The sequence below is a fragment of the Pseudopipra pipra genome, chromosome 27 (genome assembly GCF_036250125.1).
Source record: "Pseudopipra pipra isolate bDixPip1 chromosome 27, bDixPip1.hap1, whole genome shotgun sequence".
In the NCBI taxonomy this organism is placed as follows: domain Eukaryota; kingdom Metazoa; phylum Chordata; class Aves; order Passeriformes; family Pipridae; genus Pseudopipra; species Pseudopipra pipra.
The window spans coordinates 4,308,845-4,336,558 of NC_087575.1; the positions used below are offsets into that span (position 1 = coordinate 4,308,845).

The following is a 27,714-nucleotide window of genomic DNA, read 5'->3' on the forward strand; positions in this document are numbered from 1 at the left end:
TCATCCTGGAGCATCCCACTGGGATTCCTTGGTGGAGATCCAGAGATTCACGGAGGAGATGCCTTCGGTGGACTGGCCCCTCGTAGATCTGAATTCTTTCCTTTAACATCCTACTCTGCTCCCCCCTCTCTTCCAGCCTTCCAAACCCTTCCTAAACGAGGTGGGAATTTTGGGCAGCGTCCGTCTGGCAGGCTGCTCCCTCCCCGTGGTTTCCCAGCTTGCAAATCAAAGCTGAGCTCAGGCAAAGGTGCCCGAGGAGAGCCCACCCTCTCCCGCAGCCGCTGCTCCCCGGAGCTTCCACGGCCTCAGATCTGGGGCAGGGGAATGGCTGGAATTTCCTGCCTGCTCCCAGCAGCCCTCGCTGCCTCCGGTGGGGCATGTGCAGGCAGGTCCCAGGGCATGTCCAAGGGCAAATCCAAGGGCAAATCCCAAGCAGGTCCCAGAGCAAATCCCAGAGCAGGTCCCAAGACATGTCCTAGGACAGGTCCCAAGCAGGTCCCGGGACAGGTCCCAGCACAAATCCCAGGGCAGATCCCAAGCAAGTCCCAGGGCAGATCCCAAGCAAGTCCCAGGGCAGATCCCAAGCAGGTCCCAGAGCAAATCCCAGGACAGGTCCCGGAGCAGATCCCAGGACCTTCCAGAGCAAATCCCAGGGCAGATCCCAAGCAGGTCTCAGGGCAGGTCTCAGGGTGTAAGCCAGGACATGTCCCAGAGCAAATCCCAGGACATGTCCCAGAGCAAATTCCAGGGCAGATCCCAAGACATGTCCTAGGACAGGTCCCGGGACAGGTCCCAGCACAAATCCCAGGGCAGATCCCAAGCAGATCCCAGAGCAAATCCCAGGGCAGATCTCAGGGCATAAGCCAGGACATGTCCCAGGGCAAATCCCAGGGCAGATCCCAAGGAGGTCCCAGAGCAAATCCCAAAACAGATCTCAAGCAGGTCCCAGGACATGTCCCAGAGCAAATCCCAGGACAGGTACCAGGGCAGGTGCCAGGACAGGTCCCAGAGCAGGTCCAGGACATGCCCCAGCACGTGTCCCACACATGTCCCAGAGCAGGATTCGCTGCCTCTCCCGCCCTGGGATGAGCTCCTGGGGGTGAAAAGCCTCCCAGCACAGCCAAGAATTCCCAGCACGAGCTTCCCATCGCAGGGACGACGCTCTGCCTGCCCATTCCCCCATTCCAAGGGCTCCTCACCGTGACTTCCCACCGCGCTTCCCTTTCCCTGCTGCCGGGTGGTCCCACCTGGATCCAGCCTTCCAGGGGATACACAGGGACGTTCTCCACCAACCTCTGCTGCAGGGTGGGATTTTCTTGGCCAGTTCCCAACCAGCCTGGGGGGGAAAAATCCCTTCTTGCTGCTCCTCTCTCCAGCTGCTCCCCGCTGCTGTGGATGCTCCATGCGGGAGCAACGTGCCCTGTGTACACAACCCTTTCCCGAGTCATGCTCCGGTGACTAATTCCCTCCTGACAGGCACGTGGAGCCTGGTCCATGTTTGGGATCACAAATAAATCCGTTTGTTTCTGCTGGAGGTCGGACCAACGGCGACTTCGTGGAATTCTCCCTCACCTTCCACCCTCATTCCTCGTTCAAAGCTGTGCCTTGTGCTCCCCAAAAAAAACCCCATCCGGACTCTTTAAGGTTTTTTTCATACAGTTTTAAGGTTGTCCTTCCCTTGGAGCATCTTCCTTGGTGAAAGAGATGCTGTTCTGGGACGTGCCCAGGTTGGATTTGATTTCCTTCATCTATATTTTTCCCATCACTTAAAGAAAAAAAGCAAAAACCAAACATCCAGACCCTTAAAATCCTTCAGTTTTAAGGAGCTTTCTGGGTTAACCTTCCCTTTTTTCCATGTCCTAAGGGTTCCCTTAGTAAAAGAGATGCTGTTCTGGGATGTGTCCAGGTTGGATTTGATTTCCTTCATCTATTTTTCCCATCACTTAAAACAAACAAACAAACAAACATCCAGACCCTTAAAATCCTTCAGTTTTAAGGAGATTTCTGGGTTGTCTTTCCCTTGTAGCGTCTCCCAAGGATTTCCCTGGGAAAAGGGATGCTGCTCTGGGATGTGCCCAGGTTGGATTATGTTCCTTTCATCCGTTTTTCCCTTCTGCTCCGTGTTGGAAAGGTTTTTGGAGGAAGCATTTAGAGCTCATCTGGGTCCCTTTGGAGCCTCGTGCTCCGCTCCTGGGTTCGGCCCCCCCATCCCAAGGGATCACAATGCTCCCAAAAGCCTTGGTCTGGGAATACCTCCTGGAAAATGGAGGGAAGGGGCCGTTTGGGCACATTGGAGGGTCAAGAGGCATCTCCCGTGGAACAGAAAGAGGCTCCCACCATGGAAAAGCTGCTTTTTAAAGTTACTTCTCAATAACAATCTCAATAACCCACATCAATCCTGCTCGGGTTGAGCTCGTTCCCAGCTGCTCCTGCAGATGATCCTGAATATCCTGAACTGGAAGAGACCCACAAAACCCATGAAATCCAGCTCCACGATGCCCTCAAGGTGTTTATTATACCTCCTGATGGGGAAACACCATCACAAACCACAAAGCATCCTCACCAGAGCCCACCCGGGAATCCCCCCGTCCCGGCAATCCCCGTGTCCCGGGAATCCCTCCGGGAAAGACGCTCCTTGGGAGCTGAGAACATCCCGGTGGCGAGAGCATCTCCCTGAGGAAGGTGTCGGTGGCGTGACCGAGGATTTCCCAAGCCCCGTTTCCATTTTCGGCGCTCGGAGGGGGAGGCATTTCCTGCACTTCCCCGGGGCCGAGGGGGGCCGGGAATCCGAGTTAATCGTTGACCGGGAGGCAGGAACGTCTTCGTCCAAGTGGAGCAGAAGTCTCATTTTTGGGAGATGCCGTAAACTTCGGAGCAAAGGGGAGAAAAATGTGATTCCTGCTGGGATGGGGGCAAAAGCTGCTTTGTTTTGCTCGCCCTGGTTGTCTTTGGTTGGGAAACATCCAAAGGTCACCTCGGCCTCCACTCCACCACTCCATGGTGGCAGCGCCCGGCGTTGGGAAAACACTGGATGTGGCTTCCCAAACATCCCACACCGGCAGCAGAGGGAAAGCCCCATCTCCCATCCCTCTGTGCCCATCCCCAGACCCAAAAGGAGACAGGATGGAGCCGCAATCCCCTCGTAAATCCGGGATGTGATCCCTGCCACCGGGGGCCTGGCTGGGTTCTTCCCCTTCCCCTGAGGGTTTTCTCGCTCTGAATTATCCTTGGAAGTGCCAGAGGTGCTTCCAGCCCCACCTTCCCTCGAGACCAACCCCTAAAGGGCAGCCTGGATCTCCCTGTGGCGGCAGCAGCAGCCAGGCTGCTCTTCCCATCTTATCCTTTGGAAAAACACGCCGTGGGAAAGCATTATTTGCCTCGTTTTCAGGGGGTTTTCCTCCTCCACTGCCAAACTTGCTCAGCCCAAGTGATTTCAGGGTGCAACGAGGTCCCTGAGGGACGTGGGGAGCACCTGATCTGGCACTGTTTGCCTTGCAGTGAGAAGCTCTGGGTGCTGGGAGCTGTAACCCCCCTCTGTGGGTCATGGGGTGATGCCCCCCTGTTTTTGGGCTCTCAGCATGTTTTTGGGATCTCTTTGCTCGACAGCTGCAAGGAACTGAGAGACCCAAAATCCGGAGGGCAGCACTTCCCCTCTCACCCCTTGTGATAAGGAACTCTACAAAAAAACCCACCCCGAGGTTTCTGCCAGCTCGTGCAGCTGGGGGGCATTTCCTGCTTTTTGGGGGAATAGAAGCCCTCTGGAGCCCCCTCATCTGTGCTCTCCCCCCTCTCAGTGTCCCCCCACCAGAGCTGGGAGGGCAGGGCAGGGGCAGCCCCTCGACCACCATCCCAAGGATCAGGGGGAAGGATGGATTTTGAGGAGCCCCCGTTGCACGTGGCCGGTTTGGGGTTTTGTCCTCGGATCCAACACGGCACCGGGAGCTCCTCCGGTCCCGCTCCGAGCCCTGCCCCAGCTGGTTCAAGTTCAGGGCTGCATCCAACCCACGTTCCGTGGGGAAGTGACTCATGTTCATGTTCCCCTTCCTGGGTTTTTTACAAGTTTAATCTCAGCATTTGCGAGGCGGCTCCTTCCCCTCGGTCTCAGCCATGGGGGTCCCTGGGATGGCACCCACCACCCCCACCACGCTTCCCACCCATCCCCATCCCCTGGAGGTGGAGAGAAGGGAAAAAGGCTATTTACAGGGAATCATGGAATGGTTTGACTTGGAAGGGACATTAAAGCCCACCCAGTTCCAATCCCTGCCATGGGATGGGACACCTTCCACTACCCCAGGTTGTTCCAAACTTCATCCAACCTGGCCTTGGACACTTCCACACCTTCCCAGGCTCAGCAGTGCATGCTCTGAGCATTTCCTGGATTTCCCAGCAGCCTTTCCAGCTGCTGGATCTCTGTGTGATGCTTTAATCACCGGATCCCCCAATTTCTCTCCTGTTTGATGTGTGTGGAGAAGCAACAGCCCCGTGGCATCAGCCCCTGCTCACCCTCATCCCATCTCAGGTGCTCTGAGCTCCAGGAGTCCCTGGGAACAGCAATCCCATGGTCTTTCCTGCTCTAGATCCCTGTCAGGTAGGTGGGAGCTGTGCCGGGCTGAGGGACCCACAGAGGATGCACTAAGTGGAGAGGAGCCTTCATCCCGCCGGGAAGAGGCGTTAGATAAACCTGACCTTCATAAACCTGACCTTCATAAACCTGACCTTCATAAAGCTGACCTTCCGAAGCCAAAGGATGTGCTAACAGCCCGGGAAGAGCTGGGAGGAAACGTGGGATGGAGCGGAGGCTGCGCAATCCCCTCTTGCAGGCTGGTGAGGACACGCTGGGACATTTCATCATCGCTCGGTCGGGAATCAAACCAGCTCCCAAAATCCCTGTTTTATGGCTTCAGCCGGACTGTAAATCTCCGACTTCCAGGGCTGGCGCCTTTCAGGGGGGAAAACATCCGGCTCCAGCAACCTTTGGTGCTCCGGGAGCAGCGGGACCGTGCGTCACTCCGGGATGGGGCTCGCGCCCACGGAGAGAGAATCCATTGCAAAAGCAGAACTTCGGGATTTCGGGGTCTGCCGGGTCTTGCTCAATGTGATCGAAGGGGTCGGGGCCTCTCCCCTGCCTGGACATGCCGAGGGCTCCGTCTCAGCTCTGGATGAGCACGTTTGGCACCATGTGGATGGTGGAGGGGCTGGTGGCCGGGCTGGCACCTGCTGGGGACACGGAGATGTCCGGAGTGGAGGGGGTGACGTGATGGTGATGGTTCTGCCCCAGGGTGGTAGCCAGAGGTTTGTGGTCCTCCTGGGTGATGCTCCCTCTCCCTTCCTCCTTGGAGTGAGGGGATGAAGGATTGCAATCACCCCAGCTGACAAAATCCCTGGGAGAGGGATCACAGTGGGTTTGGTGCTTTGGGAACTCCCTAAGGATCCCTGGTGGGAAGATGCTCCAGGAGGGAGGTTCATCCCTGCCCAGCTGCTGGAGGGCTGGGTGATGTCCCATGCATGGCAGCAGCAGGATGGTGCCCAAATCCACACGGGATGAAGCCCTGGAGATAAACGAGGCTGCAACGTTTCCATGGGAGCCACAAATGGGATTTCACCCAAACTGGATGCCCTGGGAAGAGAAAAACTCCAGCTCCTCCTCACCCATCCCACTGCAAGGATGGCTCCAGAGCCGGGCAGCAGAGCCAGAGCCAGGGCAATCCCCCCCACACGATGCTGGTCATCCTGACAAACTTCTCCTTTCCCGGTTTTTAGGGTGAAATGTTTGTTCTTGGCTTTGCCTCAGGCAACCCCTTGAGAAGCCGGGTGAGAAAAGCCCGAGGAGAAGCAGGGGGATAAACAGCCTTAAATCACGGGATTACTGCGAGCACGTTCACCCCCTGGCAGGAGCACAGCTGAAGACCAGGCACTTGGATCAACTTCAGGACGTTTGGGAACGGCCTCGCCTGCCCTGGGAGGACCTGCCCGTCCAACTCATCCCACCGGCGGTTCCTCGTCCGCCCGCTCGTGTTTTTTCGGTCCAAGCATCCCTGAGGAGAAGGCGGGAGGCGGGTGGTCCTGTGCCAACCTCCGTGGCTCGTTCCCCCCGTGGATTTTCTCCTCCCTAGCCCTGGTCTGGCACGGCCGCTGCCCGGCACACACGTGGCCCCGCCGGATTGGTGGCAGGCTCCGTCCTGCCTGGCTCCATTTGGGAGGATGATGATGATGTAACACGGTGCCACAGTTGCTTCAGAAGGATCGGGACACGGGACATACCCACCCCTCTCGGCCATACCTGCACGGGGAAACCGGTGCCAGCAGCCGGTTTGGTGGGACGAGGTCCAGGGTTGATCCCACTCCTCCTGCGGGAGCGCACTCGGCACGAGCCCGGCAGCCCCAGCTCCTCCTCCCCGCCCCATTCCCGCCTCGGTGGGATTTCGGGAAGGGGCTGCGTGCGCCTGGATCAGCCCCCTCGTGTGATAACAGGCACCGGGGCGAGGCGACAGGCAGGGAAGGTGGCTGAGGATGCAGGGATGGACGAGCCACGCTGGAATGCTGCACAGCATCCCCTCTCCATCTCCCCCTGCCACCCGCTGGGGGAGGTGAGGGGGATTCCCCCAGCCACGCGATCCCGTGGGGGAAACGGGAAGCGGAAGATGGTGGAATAATTGTTGCTGAGAAATAGTATTCCAGACTTTCTTGTCTCTACAGCTTCAAACCGGCTTGTAAATCATCCGGGCTCCAGCACTGCCAGAACCTTTCGTTCAAAATCCCAGAGAGGAGAAATTCATGCTGGGAGTTTACTCTGTCGCCCACGGCAGGAGGGCGGGCAAAGTTCGGCTCCTATAAAGTCTGGTCTGGTCCAGTTCATTCATTCCCCTGGCAGCACGTCCAGCCTTTGCACGAGATCCGGGAGTAAAGGCTGCCCCGGGAGCTGCAGGATGCCGAGGAGCGCGATGCCCGGAGCGCTGAGGGATGTCTGGGCCACCCTCACCTGCCTCCAGCTCCTTCTGCCCCTCGCCGCCGTGGATTCCCTGCCCCTCACGTGGGACCAGGACAGGCTCCAGCTGGAAGCCGTCAAAAAGGGGATCCTGGAGCGGCTGGGAATGCCGGCTCCCCCCGTCATCCGGCACCAGCCGGACCGGGAGAGCATCCAGAGAGCGCAGCGGCTCTACCAGCAGAAAGTGGCAGAGCTGGCAGGGAACCGGAGCCGGGAAGAGGAGGAGGAGGAGGAATCCATGTCCAGGACCCGGCGTTTGCACCGCCTGACCCCCATCCGTAAGTGACTCCCTGTCATTCCACGACCCTCATCCCCCCGACACCCGCGTGTGTCCCAGCGTGTCCCAGCGCTCCCGCAGCCGGGCACTGTCGGGACATGACCGGGCATGCAACACGGTGGCCACGGGCATCCTCGTCCCGCGGCTTCCTTTGCCCTGGAAGAGGGGAGGAGCCGCTGTTGGGGCTGTTTTGCTTAAAAACACCAAGAGCAGGGAATTTGGGATGGAAGCTTTTAATCGGCGGCGCGGTGGCGGCTCGGGGGGCTCGGAGTGGGGCTCGGGGTGGTTTGGGGGTGAGCGGAGGGGAGGTGCCATCCCTCGATCCCCACCTTGAGCCCCAGTTTGGGGGGTTTACCTGAATCTGGGGGGATTTAGGGGAATATTCTGCTCTTACTGCCTGGGCTGGTGCGGGGACAGCCGGGGAGTGGGGTGGGGGTGCCCCAGTGCAGGGTACCTGCTCTGGCACCGGCAAAACTGAGACCCTCCATCTCGAGGGTCCCTGGAGATGGTGGGTCCTGAGCGATCCGAGGGTAGGGATGAATTTCCAGCACCCCCGGGGATTTGGGGGATTCCCCGGGAGCGGCTGCCTGAGCGGGGCTGGTCACAAGCCTGGGCTGACGGGGGAACTGCCGGCTCTTACATCAGCTGTCCCTTCTGTCCCCGCAGTGCTGCGCTGGCCGGACATCCCGCAAGGACACGGGGACTCCCAGGGGCACCAGGACCCCCGCGGTCCCCACCGCTACCACCTCCTGCTCTCCCGCACCGAGGAATTCCAGCGGCAGCTCCAGGTGGTTCAGGCGGAGCTGAAGCTCTTCAAGCGGTCGCTGCCGTCCCCCCCCGAGATGTCCCCGCGCGGCGCCTCGGAGCCCCCCCGGGTCACCATCTACGCCCTGCAGGGGGACCAAGAGACCCCCCAGCTCGTGCAGAGCCAAGAGCTGGACCCCGATTCCCGGAGCCTGGATGTGACAGCAGCCATCCGGCCCTGGGTGGCCGGTCCCGAGGCCACGCTGCGCCTGCAGCTGGACTTCACGGCCAACGTCTCGGCCGCACTGGCCACCTCGGAGGGGGAGACGCTGGTGCTGGAGGTGGAAACCCAGGAGAACACGGCTCGGGGGGCCAGGAGAGCCCGGGGGCTGGAGGAGGAGTGCGGGAAGAGCGACGGGAAGTGTTGCCTGAAGTCGCTGAAGGTCTCCTTCCAGGACATCGGCTGGTCGGACTGGGTCATCGCCCCCCACAGCTACTACATGAGGTTCTGCGAGGGCTCCTGCCCCCACAACTACAAGCCAGCCAACATGCACGCCCAGATCAAATCCCGAGTGCATTCCCTGTCCAAGGCCACCCCCCCTCCCTGCTGTGTCCCTGCTGGGTACGACCCCATGGTGCTGATGCACTACGACGGCGAGGGCAGGCTGGTCTCCAGCGTCTTCGAGGACATGTTGGTCACCAGGTGCCACTGTGCCTGATGGCATCACTGGTGGCTCCAACAGGGATGTGTCGCTGCCTGCCCAGGTGAGGCTTCCTGGCCGCTCCAGCATCCCCAAAATCCAGACCCTCTGGCACCAAGGTCCTTCACATCGGAACCAGATTATCCAGTTCCACCCTGGGGTTTTCAGCTCCGTTGTCCGACTCAGCCCTGGGCTCTCCAGTTCTGGATTCCTCTCCACAACAACATATTCCCTCCTCTCTTTTCTTATTTAAATCCATATTTTATTTATTAAATCCATATTTTTGTTTTATTAATCCATACTTCATTTTATCTTCCCACCTGAGGTACCCCAAAGGGACCGGGGTGGGTCTGTCCCTGGGTGCCCACATCCCACCCCATCCCTCCTTCTCTGCTCTTATTTATTGATAGAATAGTAGAATAGATTTATTTATAGAACCCCCTTATTTATTTCTAATTTATTGTATTTTATAGCGAAGCGACTTTTTTTGGGGGGGAAACAAGGTTGTTTTTTTTTTTGTCTATTTGTACTTTATATATTTCCACAAAACAGGAAGGATATAATAATGTCAATGAATAAAGTGATGGGAACAGGGATTCTGGCTGCTCCTCCTGCACAGCTTGAGGGGGGTCTCCCACCAGAGCCCCTCAGCTCCCTTGGGATCTGACTCCATATGGATTTGCTGGTAAATCCTCGTGGCTTTCCAGTGCCATGCTGCCAGCGTGTCAGTGATATCTGGGCACTGCTCCAGAGACCTTTGAGTTGTTTATGCCCTTGGGATGGGTGTTGGGCACAGCCTTGACCCCCGGGAGGGACGTCCAGCCAGGATGGGGCCGTCACCCGATTTCCAGGTGCCTCCGGCCCCGGGACCCCACGGGCACCAAGGGGTGGGGGAAACCCCCCACGGGGGTCGGGGGCACCCGGTGTGTCCCCACCACGGCTGGATGGGGTGGCTGTGCTGGTCACAGCTCCTCTCTGTCCTGTCCCCTCTCCCGCTGGGATCCGGGGGTGTCCTGGGCTTCCCGGCCCCTCGGCAGCTGCCGGTGGGGACCTGGGCTTGGGGGATGTGGGATATGGGGACCTCCACTCTGGGAATGGGGGCCTTGGGGACCAGGGCTTGAAGGACACAAGCTATGGAGGTGTCCACTCTGGGGACACGGACTTGAGGGACCTGGGTCTTGGTCCCTTGGGACCACCACTTTGGGGACATGGGCTCTGGGGATCTGTCCTTGAGGGTATTGGTCCCTTGGGACCCCTGCCCTGGGCAGATGGGCTCTGTGGACGTGTCCTTGGGGCTTTTGGTCCCTTGGGACCTCCACTTTGGGGACAAAGGCTTTGGGGACTTGTCCTTGAGGGTTCTGGTTCCTTGGGACCCCCACTTTGGGGACATGTGCTTTTGGAGCTCCAGGGACCTTCCACTGGGAAAAGCCCTGTGTCCTGCCCAGGACTCCCCACAGACCACGAGCTCCATGGGTAATTAAAGACAATTAAACCATTTAATGGGCACGGTGAAGCCTCACAGGGGTCAAGGTGGGGGGGGATGGATGAGGGGACACCCACACAAGGCACGGGGGGTCCCCTTGTCCCCCAGGCTGCCGTTCCCCTCAGGGTGCCCAAACTCAGGGTCCCACCAGGAGGACTAAAAACAGGGATTTTTTGCCCCATTCCCCAAAGTGGCAGATTGAGCAGGAGGAGAACGGGGGGGCACAGCCGGGCCTGGATGTGCCCAACCCCCGGCACGGCCCCGAGCCAGCGCTGCCCCCGGCGCTCCCCATCGGCCCCAAAAGGGGAAGAGGAACCCAAGGCCGTGGTCACCCCCTGGCCCTGCTCCTCCCCGGGGGCCCCGTGTGTGTCCCGGGGGCCGGAAGGCTCCGGCTGCCGGCGGATGAGGCGTCCCCGCGGTCGGTGGCCACCGGCCCCGGGAGGAAGTGTCAGCTCAACCCTTGCTGAGCCCTGCGGTGGGAACTGGGGCAATGGCAGGGCCTGGGGCCGGGGGGTGTTAAAACCAACCCCCCCACAGGGAGGCATTCCCACAGGAAATGTCGTGTGGGAACCACCCGTGTGCCCGGCCCGGCCGTGGGGAAACCCGTGGAGCCGCGGGGAGCGCCCGGCCCTGTCCCCTCTGGGCTGGGGGGACAGCAGGGGAAGACAGCAGGGGGCAGAGGGTCCCTCCCAGTGCCCCCAGTGTCCTCCTCGCCCCCACCCCCAGTCCCTCCCAGTGCCCTCAGTGGTCGGGAATGATGTAAACGTCCTCGGTGGGGCCCAGAGTGTTGGCGTAGATGGGCTGGTCCCCGGGATCAGCCGCGCTCCCCAGGAAATAATTCTCATCCTCCGGGACCTGGGGGCTGGGGGGGCAGGGGGGGCTCAGTGGGGAGTGAATGTCACAGGGGTCGGGGAGGGAAGGGTTTGGGCTCTGGAAGCGCCTGGGACTTGGGGATGGTGGGATGGGACAGGACAGGAGGGCACGGGGTGGCATGTGTGGGACTGGACAGCATGGCACAGCAGGGGGTGGGGTGGGATGGGGTGGGGTGGAACAGGATGGGAGATGATGGATGGATGGATAGATCGATAGATGGATGGACAGACGGATGGGATGGGATGGGATGGGATGGGATGGGATGGGATGGGATGGGATGGGATGGGATGGGATGGGATAGGAAGGACAGATAGAATAAAATGGGGTGGGATGAGAGGGATAGGATGGATGGATGGGATGGAGGGGATGGCTTGGGAGGGGATGGGATGGAAAGGATAGATAGAATAGAATGGGATGGGATGAGAGGGATGGGATGGGATGGGATGAGAGGGATGGGATGGGATGGGATGGGATGGGATGGGATGGGATGGGATGGGATGGGATGGAATGGGATGGGATGGGATGGGATGGGATGGGATGGGGTGGGATGGGATGGGATGGGATGGGATGGGTTGGGATGCCAGCACAGCAGGGTGGGATGCCAGAGCCTCACCTGTACCGCTGTTCCTTCCACCCCGGTGCCCATCCCTGCTCGGTGGCCGGGGCGGTGCCGGGGCTCACGAAGACGTTCTCGTAGTCGGGCACATCGGCGACCTCGGCGACCTCGCTGGTGCCAATCCCATCATCCCGGCTGACGTACTGGGGCTGCCGGACGCCCGCACCGGGGTCCTGCTTCCCCCACCCCGCCCCGGCCACCGTGGCCCCCGCCCTCCTACGCTGATAACACACCAGGGCAGCGCCCACGGCCACCAGCACGGCCACCGCGGCCACCGCCCAAGCCACGCCGCCCACCACCCCCGCGCTGGCCCCGCACTCCCGGCCGTGGAATTCCGTGACGTTCAGGGGCTCCTGGTGGGACGTGAAGCAGCGGCACCAGCGGGTGGCCGGGTGGGCGCAGGGGGCCAGGACGGTGCCCACCACGTCGCAGCGGCAGGACACGGAGAGGGAGGTGAGGGCGGGATGGAAGGCGTCGGGGGGCACGGCAGAGAGGGGGTTCCCCTCCAGCTTCAGGGTGCTCAGGGCCTTGGCGTGGGTGAAGAGCCCCTCGGGCAGCTCCCGCAGCCGGTTGTAGCTCAGGTCCAGCTCCTTCAGCCTGGGCCCGAGGCGGGATGAGGGGCTCAGGGCCTCGATGCCGTTGTGGCTCAGGCACAGCCACCGCTTCTGGTAGAAAGGGCCCAAGTCCAGCTCAGCACATCCACGGGTTTTGTTGGTCAGGTCCAGGTCTTGGGCATCATCCCCCAGCGCGCCGAAGCAGAGGGACACGGGGACTGTGGGGCTCGTGGGGGTCACAGGGTGCAGCAGCAGCAGCAGCAGCAGCATGAGAGGAGCTGCAGGGACCCCCATGACCCCTCCAGCACACCAGGAACGCCTGGGGGGGAAACAGGAATCAGGACCCTCGTTCCCACCAGATTCCCCCTCCCAGTGGCACAAACCAGTGCAGCCCAGTCTGGCCCCCCCCACCCTGCTCCTGCTCTCCCAGGGCTGGGCAGCTCCCGGGGGTCCCAGCAGGTCGTTTCCTGCCCCCTCCTCCCCAGCCCCAGCCCCCCCCCCCCCGACTCGCCTGCGCTCCAGCCGCTGCTGCTGGTGCGGGGAAGAGGAACGGGCGTGTCCGGCGGCTCCGTGTCACCCCGTTAGGGCGTAGCCGGCCCCGGAGGGGGGGCAGGGGGGCAGCACCCCCCAACTCAGCACCCCCTGGCCCCGCCGGACCCCCCCCCAGTCCTTTCCTGGGGTGCTGAACATCCCCCCGGCACCGGCTGGGGGTCCCCGGTGCCCTGGGAGCATCCGAGGGTGGGGGGCACACGTGGGCACACAGACCCCCCCACTGGCAGCATGGGGACCCTCCCTTGCATGTGAAGGGACCCCAGGGCTGGGTGGTTGGGGGGCTCTGTGCGTGGATGGGTGTCCCTGTCCCCTGGGTGTCCCCATCCTGGTGTCCCTCCCGTGGCCGTGTCCTCCCCGTGGCTGCCACTCGTGTCGGTGTCCCACGTGCACCGAGTCCACCATGGTTTTGTCCACTCCTCGTTTCCAAGCCCCTTTGTGCCCATCCTTGCTGTGTCCCCCCATGTCCCCCCCGTGTCCCCCCCGTGTCCCCCTGTGTCCCTCTGTGTCCCTGTGTCCCTCTGTGTCCCCCTGTGTCCCTCTGTGTCCCGCCGTGTCCGTGTTCGCCCCCTGGTGTCCAAGTCTTTCCATGTCCACCCACCCACATCCGTGTCCGTGTGTCCCTCCCCGCACGTGAGTGTCCGTGCACACTCACGTCCGTGTCCCTCCATGTCCCCTCCCTCCCGTCCGTGTCCCCCCTCGTGTCCGTGTCCCCCCTCGTGTCCGTGTCCCTGTACGTCCATCCCCTCCCATGTGTCCACCCCCTCGTGTCCGTGTCCACCCTGTCATTGGTGTCCTTCTGTGTCCCCTGCGTCCGTGTCCACCCCCACGTGACCGCGTCCCTCCACGTCCACCCTCTCCCATCTGTGTCCCTCTGTGACCTCCGTGTCCAACCCCTCGTGTCACTGCCCCTTTAAGTCACCCCCTCGTGCCCGTGTCCCCCCATGTGTCCCCTCTCCTGTCGATGATGCCCCTCGTGTCCGAATCCCTGGGTGCCCACCCCTTTCTGTGTCCCACGCACATCCATGTCCCCCGTGCCCACCCCCTCACGTCCATGTCCCCCGTGTCACATCCGTGTCCCTCTGTGTCCCATGTCCACCCCTTCATGTCCACGGCCCTCCATGCCCAACCTCCGTGACCGTGTCCCCTCTGTCACAACCGTGTCCCCCTGTGTCCCCTCCGTCCGTGTCCACCCCTCGTGTCCGCATCCCTCCACGACCCCCGTGTCCACGTCCACTCTGTCACATCCGTGTCCCCCGTGTCCCACCCCTCGTACCCGTGTCCCCCATCACCTCCCTGTCCCTCTGTGTCCCCTCCCTCCGTGCCCAGCCCCTCGCGTCCGCGTTCCTCCGTGACCCCCGTGTCCGTGTGCTCCCGTCACACCCGTGTCCCTCGTGTCCAACCCCGCGTGTCCGTGTCCCGTGTCCATGTCCACCCTGTCACATCCGTGTCCCTCCGCGTCCCCTCCGTCCGTGCCCACCCCCTCGCGACCGCGTTCCTCCACGACCCCCGCGTCCGCCTCCCCCCCGTCACACCCGCGTCCCTCCGTGTCCCCTCCGCCCGCGCCCATCCCCTCACACCCCTCCCTCCCCGCGCGGACCCCACCGCCCCCCTCCCTCCTTTCCGCGGCATCGCCCCTTTAAGCGCCGAGCGGAGCGCGGGGGGGGTGGTGGCGGGGCTGCCGGAACAGCCGCGCGCGGGGCGGGCGGGAGAGGGGGGGCGCGGCGGTTTCAAGCTCCCCCTCGGGCGCGCGGCCGCAGCCGGCGGGGCCGGGCCGGGCCGGGCCGGGATGGCGGCGGGGGCGGCGGGGGCGGCGGGGGCCGCGCGGGGCCGGGCCCGGGGCCGCTGACAGCCGCCGCCGCGCCATGTACGCCAAGGGCAAGGGCTCCGGCGTGCCCTCGGACGGCCAGGCCCGCGAGAAGTGAGTGCGGCGGCGCCGCCGGGGGACGGGCCGGGGCCGCGGAAGTTTTGCTCCCCCGGGGGGGAGTGGGGGGGGAGCGGGGACGGAGCGGGAAGGATGGGGAGGATGGGGGGGAAAGAGGGGGGAGCGGGGAAAGGGGGGGGGAAGAGGGGGGCGGGCGGACCCCCCGGCCCCGCCCCGCCCGGGAGAACCGGCGGCCGCGGGGCAGCGGGAGCTGGCGGGGGTCGGGCGGGCACCGGGGTGAGCCCCCCGGGCTGCGGCATCCCCCCGGGTACCGGGGTGAGCCCCCCGGGCTGCGGCATCCCCCCGGGTACCGGGGTGAGCCCCCCGGGCTGCGGCATCCCCCCGGGTACCGGGGTGAGCCCCTCGGTCCGTGCCATCCCCCGGGGTACCGGGAACCGGGATGATCCCTCTGATCTGTGCCATCCCCCGGGGCACCGGGAGCCGCGGTGGCACCGGGGCACCGGGAGAAACGTGATGCCCCGGTCCGTGCCATCCCCCGCGGTACCGGGAGCCGAGATGATCCCCCCGCTCCGTGCATTCCCCGGGGCACCGGGATGAGCCCCTCCGGTCCGTGCCATTCCCCAGGGTACCGGGAGCTGGGATGATCCTCCCGGTCCGTGCCATCCCTCGGGGCACCGGGAAGCCGCGATGGCACCGGGAGCCGGGATGTGCCTCGGTCCGTGCCATCCTCCGGGGCACCGGGAACCGCGGTGTGGAGCGCACCGGGACTGCCGGGAACCGGGATGTGCCCTCCGGGCACTGCCATCCCCCGGGGCACCGTGACCCGCGGTGGCACGGGGGGCTGCCGGGAGCTGGGATGTGCCTCACAGGGCACCGGGAAGCTCCCCCGGGCCGTGCCATCCCCCGGGGCACCGGGGAACCGCGATGGCACCGGGGTTACCGGGACCTGGGATGCTCCCTGGTCCTGCCACCCCCCGGGCACCGGGACCGTGACCTGCCACCCCCGGCTGTCCCTGTCCTGCCATATCCCAGTGCTCAGGGCCACCACGGTCCCCGGGGCACCCCCCGGAGCTGACGGGGGGGGCTGGACCCCACCAAGGTCCCCCCAGACCCGGCCACCCCCGGGGGTCTCCGCGGGTCCCATTCCCTGCTCCTGGGGGGTGATGGAGCCCCGGGGACAGGGCCCCGGGGTCCCCTGGGGACACCCGTGGTGGCACTTGCCCCTTGGCCATGTCCTGCGTGGGTCGTGTCACCTGTCCCGGAGTCACCACCCCAGCGGGACCCGGTTGCCACCCGGTGTCCCCAGTGGGGGTCACTCGGTGTCCCCGGCAGGACTCGGTGCCACCGTGATGCCCGAGGGGGTCCCTGGCAGGGAGGTGACATCGCACCCCCCTCGTTAGTCCTGCACTAATTGAACTGGGGGCTCCATCCTGGCTGTCCCGTCCCCCCCCGGTGTCCCTCGGCGCCTGTGGGGTGGGGGGGTCACCATGGGGGGCACCCCTGGGGGTGGCAGGTCCTGACCCCCCATCCCTGTGCCCATCCCTGTGCCCATCCCCAGGCTGGCGCTCTACGTCTACGAGTACCTGCTGCACGTGGGGGCCCAGAAATCCGCCCAGACCTTCCTGTCGGAGGTAAGGAGGGGGGGGCAGCACCCCCAGACCCCCCCGATGCCACCCCCTGGGTGCCCCGAGCCCACCCCCGGGGCTGTGGGGGCGGTGCTGACCCCCCCCCTCCCCGTGCCCCCTCTCCGCAGATCCGATGGGAGAAGAACATCACGCTGGGGGAGCCCCCCGGCTTCCTGCACTCCTGGTGGTGGTGAGTTGGGGTCTGGGGGGGGGTTTGGGAGAGGGGTGGACCCCCCCTCGCCACAGCAGGGGGGTTGGGAGGGGTCTGGGGGCCGCCCCCCCCTCCCCAGTGCTGCCACCACATCACCTTGTACCCCATAAAGCCGCTGCTCTGCTTTTCCCATCAGCGATTTGGGGGCCCCCCCTCCCCTTTTCCCTCCCATCCTGCCCCCCCCCCCCCCCCTCGTGGCTCTTCCAGATGGATCCAATTTGGCACCAAACGTGGAGTTGAGGGGGGTTGGGGGGGGTTTCCAGCCCTGGGGCTGGACCCTCACGCTGGGGGGGCCCCAGCAGAGCCCCCCGGGGGGGGTGATGGGGGTGTGGGGGTGGCATCGTTTGGGGGGGGTCAGAGGGGGAAATAAACGATTAGTTGGTGATTTGGGGGGGGTGGGACACACACGGTGAGGGGGGGGCTTGGCACCTTCCAGCCCCTTAAATGGGAGGGGGGGGTTAAGCTGGCACCAGGGCAGCACCCCCCAAATCTTGGGGGTGGGGAGGGGGCCCAGAACCAGCCCAGAACCACCCCCCCCTTTGCTGCCCTGCAGAGCCCCCCCATCAAGGGCGGGGGGGCTTGGGCAGGGGGACCCCCCACCCCCCTCCTCCCCATCCCGCCCCAGGATGCTGCAGCCTGATGTAAAGTCCCAGGAATTTGGGCTCCGGCCGTAGCGACCGTTTCCAGGGAAAACAGGCGGCAGCGCCGGAGCCGGGAGGCCCCCGCCGAGGTGGGGGGGGGGGGGGGTCCCCCCTCCCCTGCAGCCATCGGTGACACGAGTGTGGCCGTGCTCAGCCCCTCGCCGTGGGGTGGGGGGGGTGGGGGGGTGTATATTTGGTGTGTGTGAGGGGGTCCTCACCCCCCCCCCCCTCCCCGAATTCCCTGTTTTCCCAGTGTCTTCTGGGACCTGTACTGTGCCGCCCCGGATCGCCGGGAGACCTGTGAGCATTCCAGCGAGGCCAAAGCCTTCCATGACTACGTGAGTGCCACGGGGTGGGGGGGCTGGGGGGGTCTGTGCCCCCACATCCCCCCCGGGGTTCCCATGTGCTGCTGTGGGTGACCTATTTCGCAGGGCAGTGAGGAGGGGGGGGTAAATCCCTGGGGGCCCTGGCTCAGTGCCCCCCCCTCCCCCCCAGGGACCCCAGCGTGCCCTGGCGTGCCCATCCCCCACTGTCACCCCCCCCCCAGGGGACAGGGACACCCCCCAACCCCCCTCTCCCACAAAACAGGCTCTCCCTGCCCAAAGGGGAGCACCCAGCGGGGTGGGGGTGTCCCCCCCCTTCTCACCCCGTGTCCTGGGGGGGGGGGGGGGCACTGCAATGCTGGGGCTCAGTGGGACCCCCCCACACACTGTGGGGACCCCCCCTCGGGCAGCTCTGCTCCTTCTGGGAGGCAGCTCCAGCGGGTTAATCATTGGCACAGAGTCAACAGCCCCGGTGTTCCCAGTGTTCCCGGTGTTCCCGGTGTTCCCGGTGTTCCCGGCGTGTTCCCGGCGTGTCCCTGTGCCTGGGACTGCGGCAGCGGGAGGGGGGCACGGGGGGGGGGCACGGTGGCGGAGACAGGAGGGGCAGAGGGGGCACCTGGGATGGGGAGAGGTGGCTGGGATGCAGGGTGCTGTGGGTGTGGGGTGGGGCAAGATCCGTGTCCTGTGGGATGCAGGATGGTGTGGGATGATGCAGGGTCCACAGCCCCACAGGACACGGGTTGCTGTGGGGTGCAGGATGCTGTGGGATGCTGTGGGATGATGCAGGGTCCACAGCCCCACAGGACACGGGTTGCTGTGGGATGCAGGATGCTGTGGGATGTAGTGGGATGGTGCAGGGTCCACAGTTCCCCAGAATACAGGATGCTGTGGGATTCAGGATGATGCAGGATGATCCATGTCCTACAGGATGTGGGGTGCAGCATGCTGTGGGATGCTGAGAGATGTGGAGTGATGCAGGGTCCACAGTCCCCCAGGATGCTGTGGGATGCAGGATGATGCAGGATGATCCATGTCCCACAGGATCTGGGGTGCAGCATGCTGTGGGATGTGGAGTGATGCAGGTTCCACAGTCCCCCAGGATGCAGGAGGCTGTGGGATGCAGGGTGCTGTGGGATGATGCAGGTTCCACAGTTCCCCAGGATGCAGGATGCTGTGGGATGCAGGATGATGCAGGATGATGCAGGATGCTCTGATGTGCAGGATGCCATGGGATACAGAAGGCTCTGGGATGGATGCAGTGGGATATGCAGCGCTGTGGGATGTGGGAACGCTGTGGGGCCCATGGTGCTGTGGGATGCAGGATACTCTGGGATGCTGTGGTGTGCAGGGTGCCAGGGGATGCAGGATGCCAGGGGATGCAGGATGCCAGGGGATGCAGGAGGCCGTGGGATGCAGGAGGCCATGGGATGCAGGATGCTGTGGGATGCAGGATGCTGTGGGATGCAGGATGCTGTGGGCTGCTCCAGGGTCCACAGTCCCACCGGATGTGGGATGCTGTGACGTGTGGGATGCCGTGGGATGCAGAAGGCCACGGGCTACAAGATGCAGTGGGATCCGTGGTGCCATGGGGGGGGGGCACTGGGGGGCAGGATGCTGTGGAGGGCAGGATGCAGAGGGCAGGATGCAGAGGGGGGCAGGATGCAGTGGAGGGCAGGATGCAGTGGAGGGCAGGATGCAGAGGGCAGGATGCTGTGGAGGGCAGGATGCAGTGGAGGGCAGGATGCAGAGGGCAGGATGCAGTGGAGGGCAGGATGCAGAGGGCAGGATGCAGTGGGGGGCAGGATGCAGAGGAGGGCAGGATGCAGAGGGCAGGATGCAGTGGAGGGCAGGATGCAGTGGAGGGCAGGATGCAGAGGGCAGGATGCAGAGGGCAAGATGCAGTGGAGGGCAGGATGCAGAGGGGGGCAGGATGCAGTGGGGGCAGGATGCAGTGGGGGGCAGGATGCAGTGGAGGGCAGGATGCAGAGGGGGGCAGGATGCAGTGGAGGGAGGATGCTGCAGGCTCCATGGCCCCATGGATGCAGGACCCCCGGGGCTGTGGGACGCGGTGGGGCCGCAGTGCCCGCCAGGACCCCCCTCAGCGCCTCGGGGGTCCTGTGGGGTCCCCGTGGGCTCACACGTGGCTGTGGCAGCGCCGTGGGGGCTGCAGCAGGACCCCCCCCCGACCCCCCCTCCCGCCCCCGGAGCCGAGCAGAGCTGATTTCCATGCTGGAATTAATGAGGCTGCCGGTGCGGGGACGGTGACGCCGGGGACACGGCGCGGGTCAGGCCACGTTGCCATGGCACTGCTGCCTGGCAGAGCTGGGGACCGCCAGGGCAGGGAGGGGGGGAGCCCCTCCTGCACCCCCCACACAGCCACATCCCCGCCCTGGTGCCCGCTGACCACCCAAACTGGGTGAACTGGGAGTCCCAGTGCGGAGCCGGGGCCCCCCTCGCCTTCCTGGGGGTGTTGCTGCAGCAGCTCCCCCTCGCCCCCAAAGGCACTCAGAAATCACAGCTGCCCCCCCAAAAGGCACCCAGGCTTCCCAGTAACGCCCCAAAAAGGGTCTCAGTCTCCCAGTTCCCCCCCACCAAGGCACCCAGTCACCCCAGAGATGTGCCCAGAGCTCCCAGTACCCATCCCCAAAGGGGCCCAGACTTCCCAGGACCCACCTCGTGACAATCCTGGGGGTGGTGACCCCATAACACTGGGGGGGGTCCAGCCTGTGAGCAGCAATGGGGGGGGCAGTGGCAGCAGCCACCCCACAGCGGGGTCTGGGGTCCTCCCAGGGGGTGTGGGGAGCCCCCAACCTGCACCCCACATATGCCCCCCCTTTAATTTTCTCCCTCCTGACCTTGAGCCCACAGGAGGAGCCAAAACTCCCCAACCTGTTGCCATGGCAACTCTGCTTTGCATCGCTGAGTGATGGGGGGGCAGGGGGGGGGTCCCTGTTTGGTCCCTGCCATGGGGGGGGGGGGGCAGCAGGGATGGGGCTGGAACTGGGGGGGCAGCGGTGGCCCCACTCTGGGCAGGGGGTCATGGGGCAGGAGTGGGGGGTCCCCAAGAGGGCACATGGACCCAGGACACCTCTCCCAGCCCCAGGATGCCCCCCAGAACACCCGTGGGCCCAAGGCCCCAGCAGGCACAGACCCCCACGGGGCAGGGACCCCCATCTGGGCACCCACTGTCACCCATGTGTGTGCCTGGTGTCACCCCTGTCCTGGGTGTCACCCGTGTCCCAGCCACGACCTGGGTGCTGGCACGACCCATGTCCATGTTGTGACCCCCACAGGAGCCCCCCGGGGGTGTGGGGGGGGGTCTCACCATCCCAATCCCCCTTCCCACACACTGACCCATCACCCTCCCGCCCCAACACACACCGAGGGCCCCCCCGAGCCCCCTCAGGGTCGGTGGGAGGGGGCTTGGGGCCCCCCGGGTAGAGGGGGCAGCGCGGGGTGTCCCCCCCCCCCCTTTTCTCCTCCTTCCCTACAAATTGAAACCAGTTGTGGCGGAGGGGCCGAGCCGGAAAACCGGCACATTCCTTCCCTGAACAGCTCCCCCCGGACAGGCCCGGCCGGAGAGGGGGGGACAGGGCCCCCTGCCCGCGCCCCCCCCAGCCCAAAACACCCCCAGGGGGTCCCCACACACACCCCCAGCTCGACTGGGAGGGGAACGGGGCTGTCCTGGGGCTTGGGGATGAGGGGGGACATGGGGATGGGGTGACCCTGGGGTGGGGGGTGATGGGGATGGGGTGACCCTGGGGTGGGGACACAGGGATGGGGTGACCCTAAGGGTGGGGACACAGGAAGGGGATGACCCTGGGGTGGGGGGTGATGGGGATGGGGTGACCCTGGGGTGGGGACACAGGGATGGGGTGACCCTGGGGTGAGGACACGGGAATGAGGTGACCCTGGGGTGGGGACACAGGAAGGGGGGGACCCTGGGGTGAGGACACAGGGATGGGGTGACCCTGGGATGGGGACATGGGGATGGGGTGACCCTGGGAGGGGGACACGGGAAAAGGGTGGCCCTGGGGGTGGGGGCGATGGGGATGGGGTGGCCCTGGGGGTGGGGACACAGGGATGGGGTGACCCTGGGGTGGGGGGTGATGGGGATGGGGTGACCCTGGGGGTGGGGACACAGGGATGGGGTGACCCTGGGGTAGGGACATGGGGATGGGGTGACCCTGGGGTAGAGACACGGGGATGGGGTGACCCTGGGGTAGGGACATGGGGATGGGGTGACCCTGGGGTAGAGACACGGGGATGGGGTGACCCTGGGGTGGGGGGTGATGGGATGGGGTGTCCCTGGGGGTGGGGGGTGACAGGAAACCCCCTCCCCAGGCCCTGAGCTCTCTCTGTCCCCCCCAGAGCGCGGCGGCCGCGCCCAGCCCGGTGATGGGGAACCTGCCCCCCGGGGATGGCATGTCAGGGGGGCCTGTGCCCCCCGCCTTCTTCCAGGTACAGCACGGGGGGCTCTGGGACATGGGTGTGATCAGTGTGTGCACATGTGTGAGCCATGGGTGTGCTTAGTGTGTGCACATGTGTGAGCCATGTGTGTGCTCAGTGTGTGCACGTGTGTGAGCCATGTGTGTGCTCAGTGTGTGCACACATGAGCTGTATGTATGTGCTTGTGTGTGCATGTGTGAACCATGTGTGTGCTCAGTGTGTGCACATGTGTGAGCCATGTGTGTGCTCAGTGTGTGCACATGTGTGAGCCATGTGTGTGCTCAGTGTGTGCACACACATGAGCTGTATGTATGTGCTTGTGTGTGCACATGTGAGCCATGTGTGTGCTTAGTGTGTGCACGTGTGTGAGCCATGTGTGTGTTCAGTGTGTGCACGTGTGAGCCATGTGTGTGTTCAGTGTGTGCACGTGTGTGAGCCATGTGTGTGTTCAGTGTGTGCACATGTGTGAGCCATGTGTGTGCTCAGTGTGTGCACACACATGAGCCGTGTGTATGTGCTTAGCATGTGCACACATGTGAACCGTGTGTGGGCTCTCAGTGTGCACACACTTGAGCCATGTGCATGTGTGTGCTTAGTGTGTGCACACACTTGAGCCATGTGTGTGTGTGTCCTTAGTGTGTGCACACACCTGACCTCTGTCTGTGTGTGTTTGTGTGCCCTTAGCATGTGCACACATGAGCCGTGTGTTTGTGTGTCTTTACTGTGTGCACACACGTGAGTCTTGTGTGTCCTTAGCATATGCACACACGTGAACCGTATGTGTGGTCTTAGTGTGTGCACATACATGAACCATGTGTGTGCTTACTGTGTGAACACACAATCCCCCCCAACCCCTCCCAGGGCTCACACCCCCCCCAGGGGTCACCCCCTGGGATCACAGTCCCCCCCAGCCCCTCCCAGGGGTCACACCCCCCCAGATGTCACCCCCTGGGATCACAGCCCCCCCCCAGTCCCCCCAGGGGTCACCCCCCCCCCCCCCATATCCTGTTGTGTTTCTCTCTAAGGCTCCCATGGGTGCCCCCCCTGTGCCCCCCACCCCCCACGTGCCCCTGCTGGGGCTGCACCCCCAGACATGGCTGGGCACAGCCCCCCTGGCCCCCCAGCACTGCCCCAGCCCCCCCCCCGGGTGACACAGCCCCCCCCCAGCCCCGACTGACCCCCAACCCCCCCTCTCTTGCAGCCCTTCATGTCCCCCCGCTACCCCGGCGGCCCCCGGCCCCCGCTCCGGATGCCCAACCAGGTGAGGTGCTCGGTGCCAGGACCCCCCTCCCCTCCCAAAAAGGGGGTGCAGACCCCCCCTGGGTGAGGCTCCCCCAACACCCTGACCCCCCCTCGCCCCCTTCTCTGCAGCCCCCCGTGGGTGTTCCCGGCTCCCAGCCGCTGCTGCCCAATGCCATGGATCCGGCTGTGCGCTCACAGGGTGAGTCTGGGGGGCCCTGTCCCCCCCCCCCGCCCCCCTGTCCCCTCGTGACCCCCCCAGCGGGGTCTGAGGGGGGCTCTGGGGTCTCACACCTCCCCCTCCCCCCAAATTTGTGCAGGACATCCTGGAATGGGGGGCCCGATGCAGCGCATGAACCCCCCCCGAGGCATGGCCGGAATGGGACCCCAGGTATGGGATACTGGGATACTGGGATGGACACGGGGACAGGGATACTGGGATACTGGGATGGACACGGGGACAGGGATACTGGGATGGGAATGGGCACAGGGACAGGGATACTGGGATGGGAATGGGCACAGGGACAGGGACACAGGGATGGGGATGGACACGGGGACAGGGACACAGGGATGGGAATGGACACGGGGACAGGGATACTGGGATGGGGATGGGGTGAGAATTGACACAGGGATGGGGATACAGGAATGGGAATGGACACAGGGATACAAGGATAGGGACAGGGATGGGAATGGACACAGGGACAGGGATACAAGGATGGACACAGGGATACAGGGATGGGGAGAGGGACAGGGGTACAGGAATGGGAATGGACACAGGGACAAGGATACAGGGATGGGAATAGGGACAGGAATACAAGGATGGACACAGGGATACAGGGATGGACACAGGCATGGGGCACAGGAATGGGAATGGACATAGAGATGGGGATACAGGGATGGGAATGGACACAGGGATACAAGGGTAGGGACAGAGATGGGAATGGACACAGGGACAAGGACGGGGACACGGATACAGAGGTACAGGGATGGAGATGGACACAGGGACAGGGATACAAAGATGGAGACGAGGATGTGGGGTGGGGACAGGGACACAGGGTGGGGACGAGGACAGGGACACAGGGATGGGGACAGGGACCCAGGGATGGGGACAAGGACAGGGATGCAGGGATGGGGACAGGGACCCAGGGATGGGGACAGTGCCAGGGGTGTCCCAGCCCCACTGACCCCCCCTCTCCCGGCAGACCTACGGCAGTGGGATGCGCCCCCCCCCCAGCTCGCTGGCCGGTCCTGGCATGCCTACCATGAACATGTAAGACCCCCCTGTGCCCCCTCTGTGCCCCCCACGCCCCCCCCGGGGCAGGGGGTGCCCCAGGACTGGCAGGACCCCCCTCACTGTCCCCGTTGCCTTGCAGGGGTCCCGGTGGCCGCGGGCCCTGGCCCAACCCCAACGCCAACTCTGTAAGTCATAGAGGGGGGGGTAACACCTTGGGGGGGGGTCCTGGGACCATGGGGGTGCTGACCCCGTGCCCCCCATGCTGACCCTGTGCCCCGACCCTCCTTTGTCCCCCCCCCCAGATCGCCTACTCCTCCTCGTCCCCTGGGAACTACGTGGTGAGTATCGGGGGGCACTTTAAGGGGGGGCTTCAGGTGAGCCCCTGTGCCCCCCCTAATCCACCCCCTTCTTTTCTCCCCCCCTCAGGGCCCTCCTGGGGGTGGTGGCCCCCCCGGTACCCCCATCCTGCCCAGCCCCGGAGGTGAGTGATGGGGGAGGGAGTTGTTTGGGGGCAAGGGGGGGGTGAGTGGGATTTTGGGGGTGGGGGGTGAGGGCCACACTTACACCACCCCCCCCCATATGTTTTCCACCCCCCCCAGACTCCACCAACTCCAGTGAGAACATGTACACCATGATGAACCCCATCGGCCCCGCGGGGAACCGGCCCAACGTGAGCCATGGGGTGGGGGGGACAGGGGTGGGGGGACAGGGATGGGGGCCAGGGGGGGCCAGGGGGACCCCCAACTCTTCTCACCACCCCCCTTTCCCTCCCAGTTCCCGATGGGGCCCGGCCCCGAGGGGCCCATGGGTGGGATGAGCGCGATGGAGCCGCATCACATGAACGGATCCCTAGGTGGGTGTTCCCCCCCTCTGGAACCCCCCACCCCGGGATAGGGGGGGTCCTGTGTGTCCCCCAGCACCCCCAGGACCCTTGTCCTGCGGGACATGAGCTCCATCTGTGGGAGGATGGGCTTGTGGAGGAGATGGGGGGGCACATGGGTTGGAGAGGGGAAATGGATTGGTGGGATGCAGTTTGGGGATGCATGGATTGGGGGGGACACATGGATTGGGGGGCACATATGGATTGGGGGGGGCACATATGGATTGGGGGGCACATATGGATTGGGGGGGCACATATGGATTGGGGGGCACATATGGATTGGGGGGGCACATATGGATTGGGGGGGACACATGGATTGGGGAGGACACATATGGATTGGGGGGCACATATGGATTGGGGGACACACATGGATTGGGGGGGACACATATGGATTGGGGGGCAGATATGGATTGGGGGGGACATGGATTGGGGGGACACATGGATTGAGGGGCACATATGGATGGGGGGGGACACATGGATTGGGGGGACATATGGATTGGGGGGCACACATGGATTGGGGGGACACGCATGGATTGGGGGGCACATATGGATTGGGGGGGACACATATGGATTGGGGGGCACATATGGATTGGGGGGGACATATGGATTGGGAGGCACATGGATTGGGGGGCACATATGGATTGGGGAGGACACATATGGATTGGGGGGCACATATGGATTGGGGGCACATATGGATTGGAGGGGACACATAATGGATTGGGGGGCACATATGGATTGGGGGGCACATATGGATTGGGGACAGACATGGATTGGTGGGATGCAGTTTGGGGGATGCATGGATTATGGGGGACACATGGATTGGGGGGCACAGTTGGGGGATGCATGGATTGGGGGGACACATGGATTGGGGGGCACAGTTGGGGGATGCATGGATTGGGGGGACACATGGATTGGGGGGCACAGTTGGGGGATGCATGGATTGGGGGGACACATATGGATTGGGGGGCACAGGCATGGATTGGGGACCCATATGGATTGAGGGACACATATGGATTGGGGGGACACACATGGTTTGGGGGGACACACGTGGATTGGGGGGGTCACTAACACCCCCCCCCCCCGTCATCCCGGCAGGCTCCGGGGACATGGATGGGCTGCCAAAGGTGAGTGTGGGAACCCTGGGACCCCCACAGTGCTGGGACCCCATTTATTGGGACTCCCCATGTACTGAGACCCCCCCATATACTGGGACCCCATTTATTTCTCCCTCCCCCTCTCATGTACTGGGACCCCATTTATTTCTCCTTCACCCAATGCCCTGTGACCCCCCCCAGTGCCCTGGGACCCCATTTAGTGCCCCCCACAATGCCCTGGGACCCCATTTATTCCCCCCCCAATGCCCTGGGACCCCATTTAGTGCCCCCCCCAATGCCCTGAGACCCCATTTATTCCCCCCCCCAATGCCCTGGGACCCCATTTATTCCCCCCCCAATGCCCTGGGACCCCATTTAGTGCCCCCCACAATGCCCTGGGACCCCATTTATTCCCTCCCCAATGCCCTGGGACCCTATTTATTCCCCCCTCAATGCCCTGAGACCCCATTTATTCCCCCCACAGTACACTGGGATCCTCTCACCCCAGTGGGACCCCAGTTATTTTCCCCCTCTTGTACTGGGACCCCATTTATTCCCCCCACAATACACTGGGATGCTCCCACCCCAACGGGACCCCATTTTTTCCCCCCACAATGTACTAGAACCCCATTTATTCCCCTCAAAATGCTCTGGGACCCCATTTAATACCCCCCCAATACACTGGGATCCTCCCACCCCAACGAGACTCCAGTTATTCCCCCCCTCTTGTACTGGGACCCCATTTATTCCCCCCACAATACACTGGGATGCTCCCACCCCAAGGGACCCCAGTTATTGCTCTCCCACAATGCTCTGGGACCCCATTTATTGCCCCTCCAATGCCCTGGGACCCCATTTAATACCCCCACAATACACTGGGATCCTCTCACCCCAACAGGACCCCAGTTATTCCCCCCCTCTTGTACTGGGACCCCATTTAGTGCCCCCCACAATGCCCTGGGACCCCATTTATTCACCCCCCTCTCCACAGTGCCCCAGGACCCCATTTATTCACCCCCCTCTCCACAATGCCCTGGGACTCCATTTATTCCCCCCTCAGTGCCCTGGGACCCCATTTATTCCCCCCAGAATGCCCTGGGACCCCATTTATTCCCCCCACAATGCCCTGGGACCCCATTTATTTCCCCCCCAGTGCCCTGGGACCCCATTTATTCCCCCCACAATGTCCTAGGACCCCATTTATTCCCCCCACAATGCCCTGGGACCCCATTTATTCCCCCCTCAGTGCCCTGGGACCCCATTTATTCCCCCCCAATGCCCTGGGACCCCATTTATTCCCCCCACAATGTCCTAGGACCCCATTTATTCCCCCCACAATGCCCTGGGACCA

General features: G+C 63.7%; 3 protein-coding genes across 3 annotated transcripts; 2 read left to right on the forward strand and 1 right to left on the reverse strand.

The window, feature by feature from the left end:
* The first annotated feature begins 6,658 nt into the window (after positions 1-6,658).
* Positions 6,659-8,803, forward strand: GDF15 (growth differentiation factor 15). The gene is made up of 2 exons (XM_064637495.1): positions 6,659-7,263; positions 7,929-8,803. Exons 1-2 carry the CDS (start codon positions 6,927-6,929, stop codon positions 8,723-8,725), a joined length of 1,134 nt encoding a protein of 377 aa, XP_064493565.1. The 5' UTR covers positions 6,659-6,926; the 3' UTR covers positions 8,726-8,803.
* A 1,996-nt stretch (positions 8,804-10,799) lies between these two features.
* On the reverse strand, positions 10,800-12,596 carry LRRC25 (leucine rich repeat containing 25). Its single transcript, XM_064637494.1, has 2 exons — positions 11,677-12,596; positions 10,800-11,052 (listed from the first exon to the last, which is right to left on the reverse strand). Exons 1-2 carry the CDS (start codon positions 12,525-12,527, stop codon positions 10,932-10,934), a joined length of 972 nt encoding a protein of 323 aa, XP_064493564.1. The 5' UTR covers positions 12,528-12,596; the 3' UTR covers positions 10,800-10,931.
* A 1,920-nt stretch (positions 12,597-14,516) lies between these two features.
* SSBP4 (single stranded DNA binding protein 4) lies at positions 14,517-27,044 on the forward strand. The gene is made up of 15 exons (XM_064637493.1): positions 14,517-14,703; positions 16,226-16,298; positions 16,421-16,482; positions 17,398-17,482; positions 21,839-21,928; positions 23,118-23,177; positions 23,288-23,357; positions 23,476-23,546; positions 24,358-24,425; positions 24,529-24,574; positions 24,692-24,727; positions 24,816-24,870; positions 24,989-25,059; positions 25,164-25,242; positions 26,365-27,044. Exons 1-15 carry the CDS (start codon positions 14,648-14,650, stop codon positions 27,027-27,029), a joined length of 1,587 nt encoding a protein of 528 aa, XP_064493563.1. The 5' UTR covers positions 14,517-14,647; the 3' UTR covers positions 27,030-27,044.
* Positions 27,045-27,714: the final 670 nt, after the last annotated feature.

What these genes read in the sequence shown, in the direction of transcription:
- GDF15 (XM_064637495.1), top strand. Translation starts at nt 6,927, where the DNA reads ATGCCGAGGAGCGCGATGCCCGGAGCGCTGAGGGATGTCTGGGCCACC. An exon ending in GCACCGCCTGACCCCCATCC is followed by an intron (nt 7,264 to 7,928) that starts GTAAGTGACTCC and finishes CTGTCCCCGCAG; the next exon opens with TGCTGCGCTGGCCGGACATC.
- LRRC25 (XM_064637494.1), bottom strand. Translation starts at nt 12,527, where the DNA reads ATGGGGGTCCCTGCAGCTCCTCTCATGCTGCTGCTGCTGCTGCTGCTG. An exon ending in TGGAAGGAACAGCGGTACAG is followed by an intron (nt 11,053 to 11,676) that starts GTGAGGCTCTGG and finishes CTGCCCCCCCAG; the next exon opens with CCCCCAGGTCCCGGAGGATG.
- SSBP4 (XM_064637493.1), top strand. Translation starts at nt 14,648, where the DNA reads ATGTACGCCAAGGGCAAGGGCTCCGGCGTGCCCTCGGACGGCCAGGCC. An exon ending in CGTCCCCTGGGAACTACGTG is followed by an intron (nt 24,728 to 24,815) that starts GTGAGTATCGGG and finishes TCCCCCCCTCAG; the next exon opens with GGCCCTCCTGGGGGTGGTGG. An exon ending in CATCCTGCCCAGCCCCGGAG is followed by an intron (nt 24,871 to 24,988) that starts GTGAGTGATGGG and finishes CACCCCCCCCAG; the next exon opens with ACTCCACCAACTCCAGTGAG.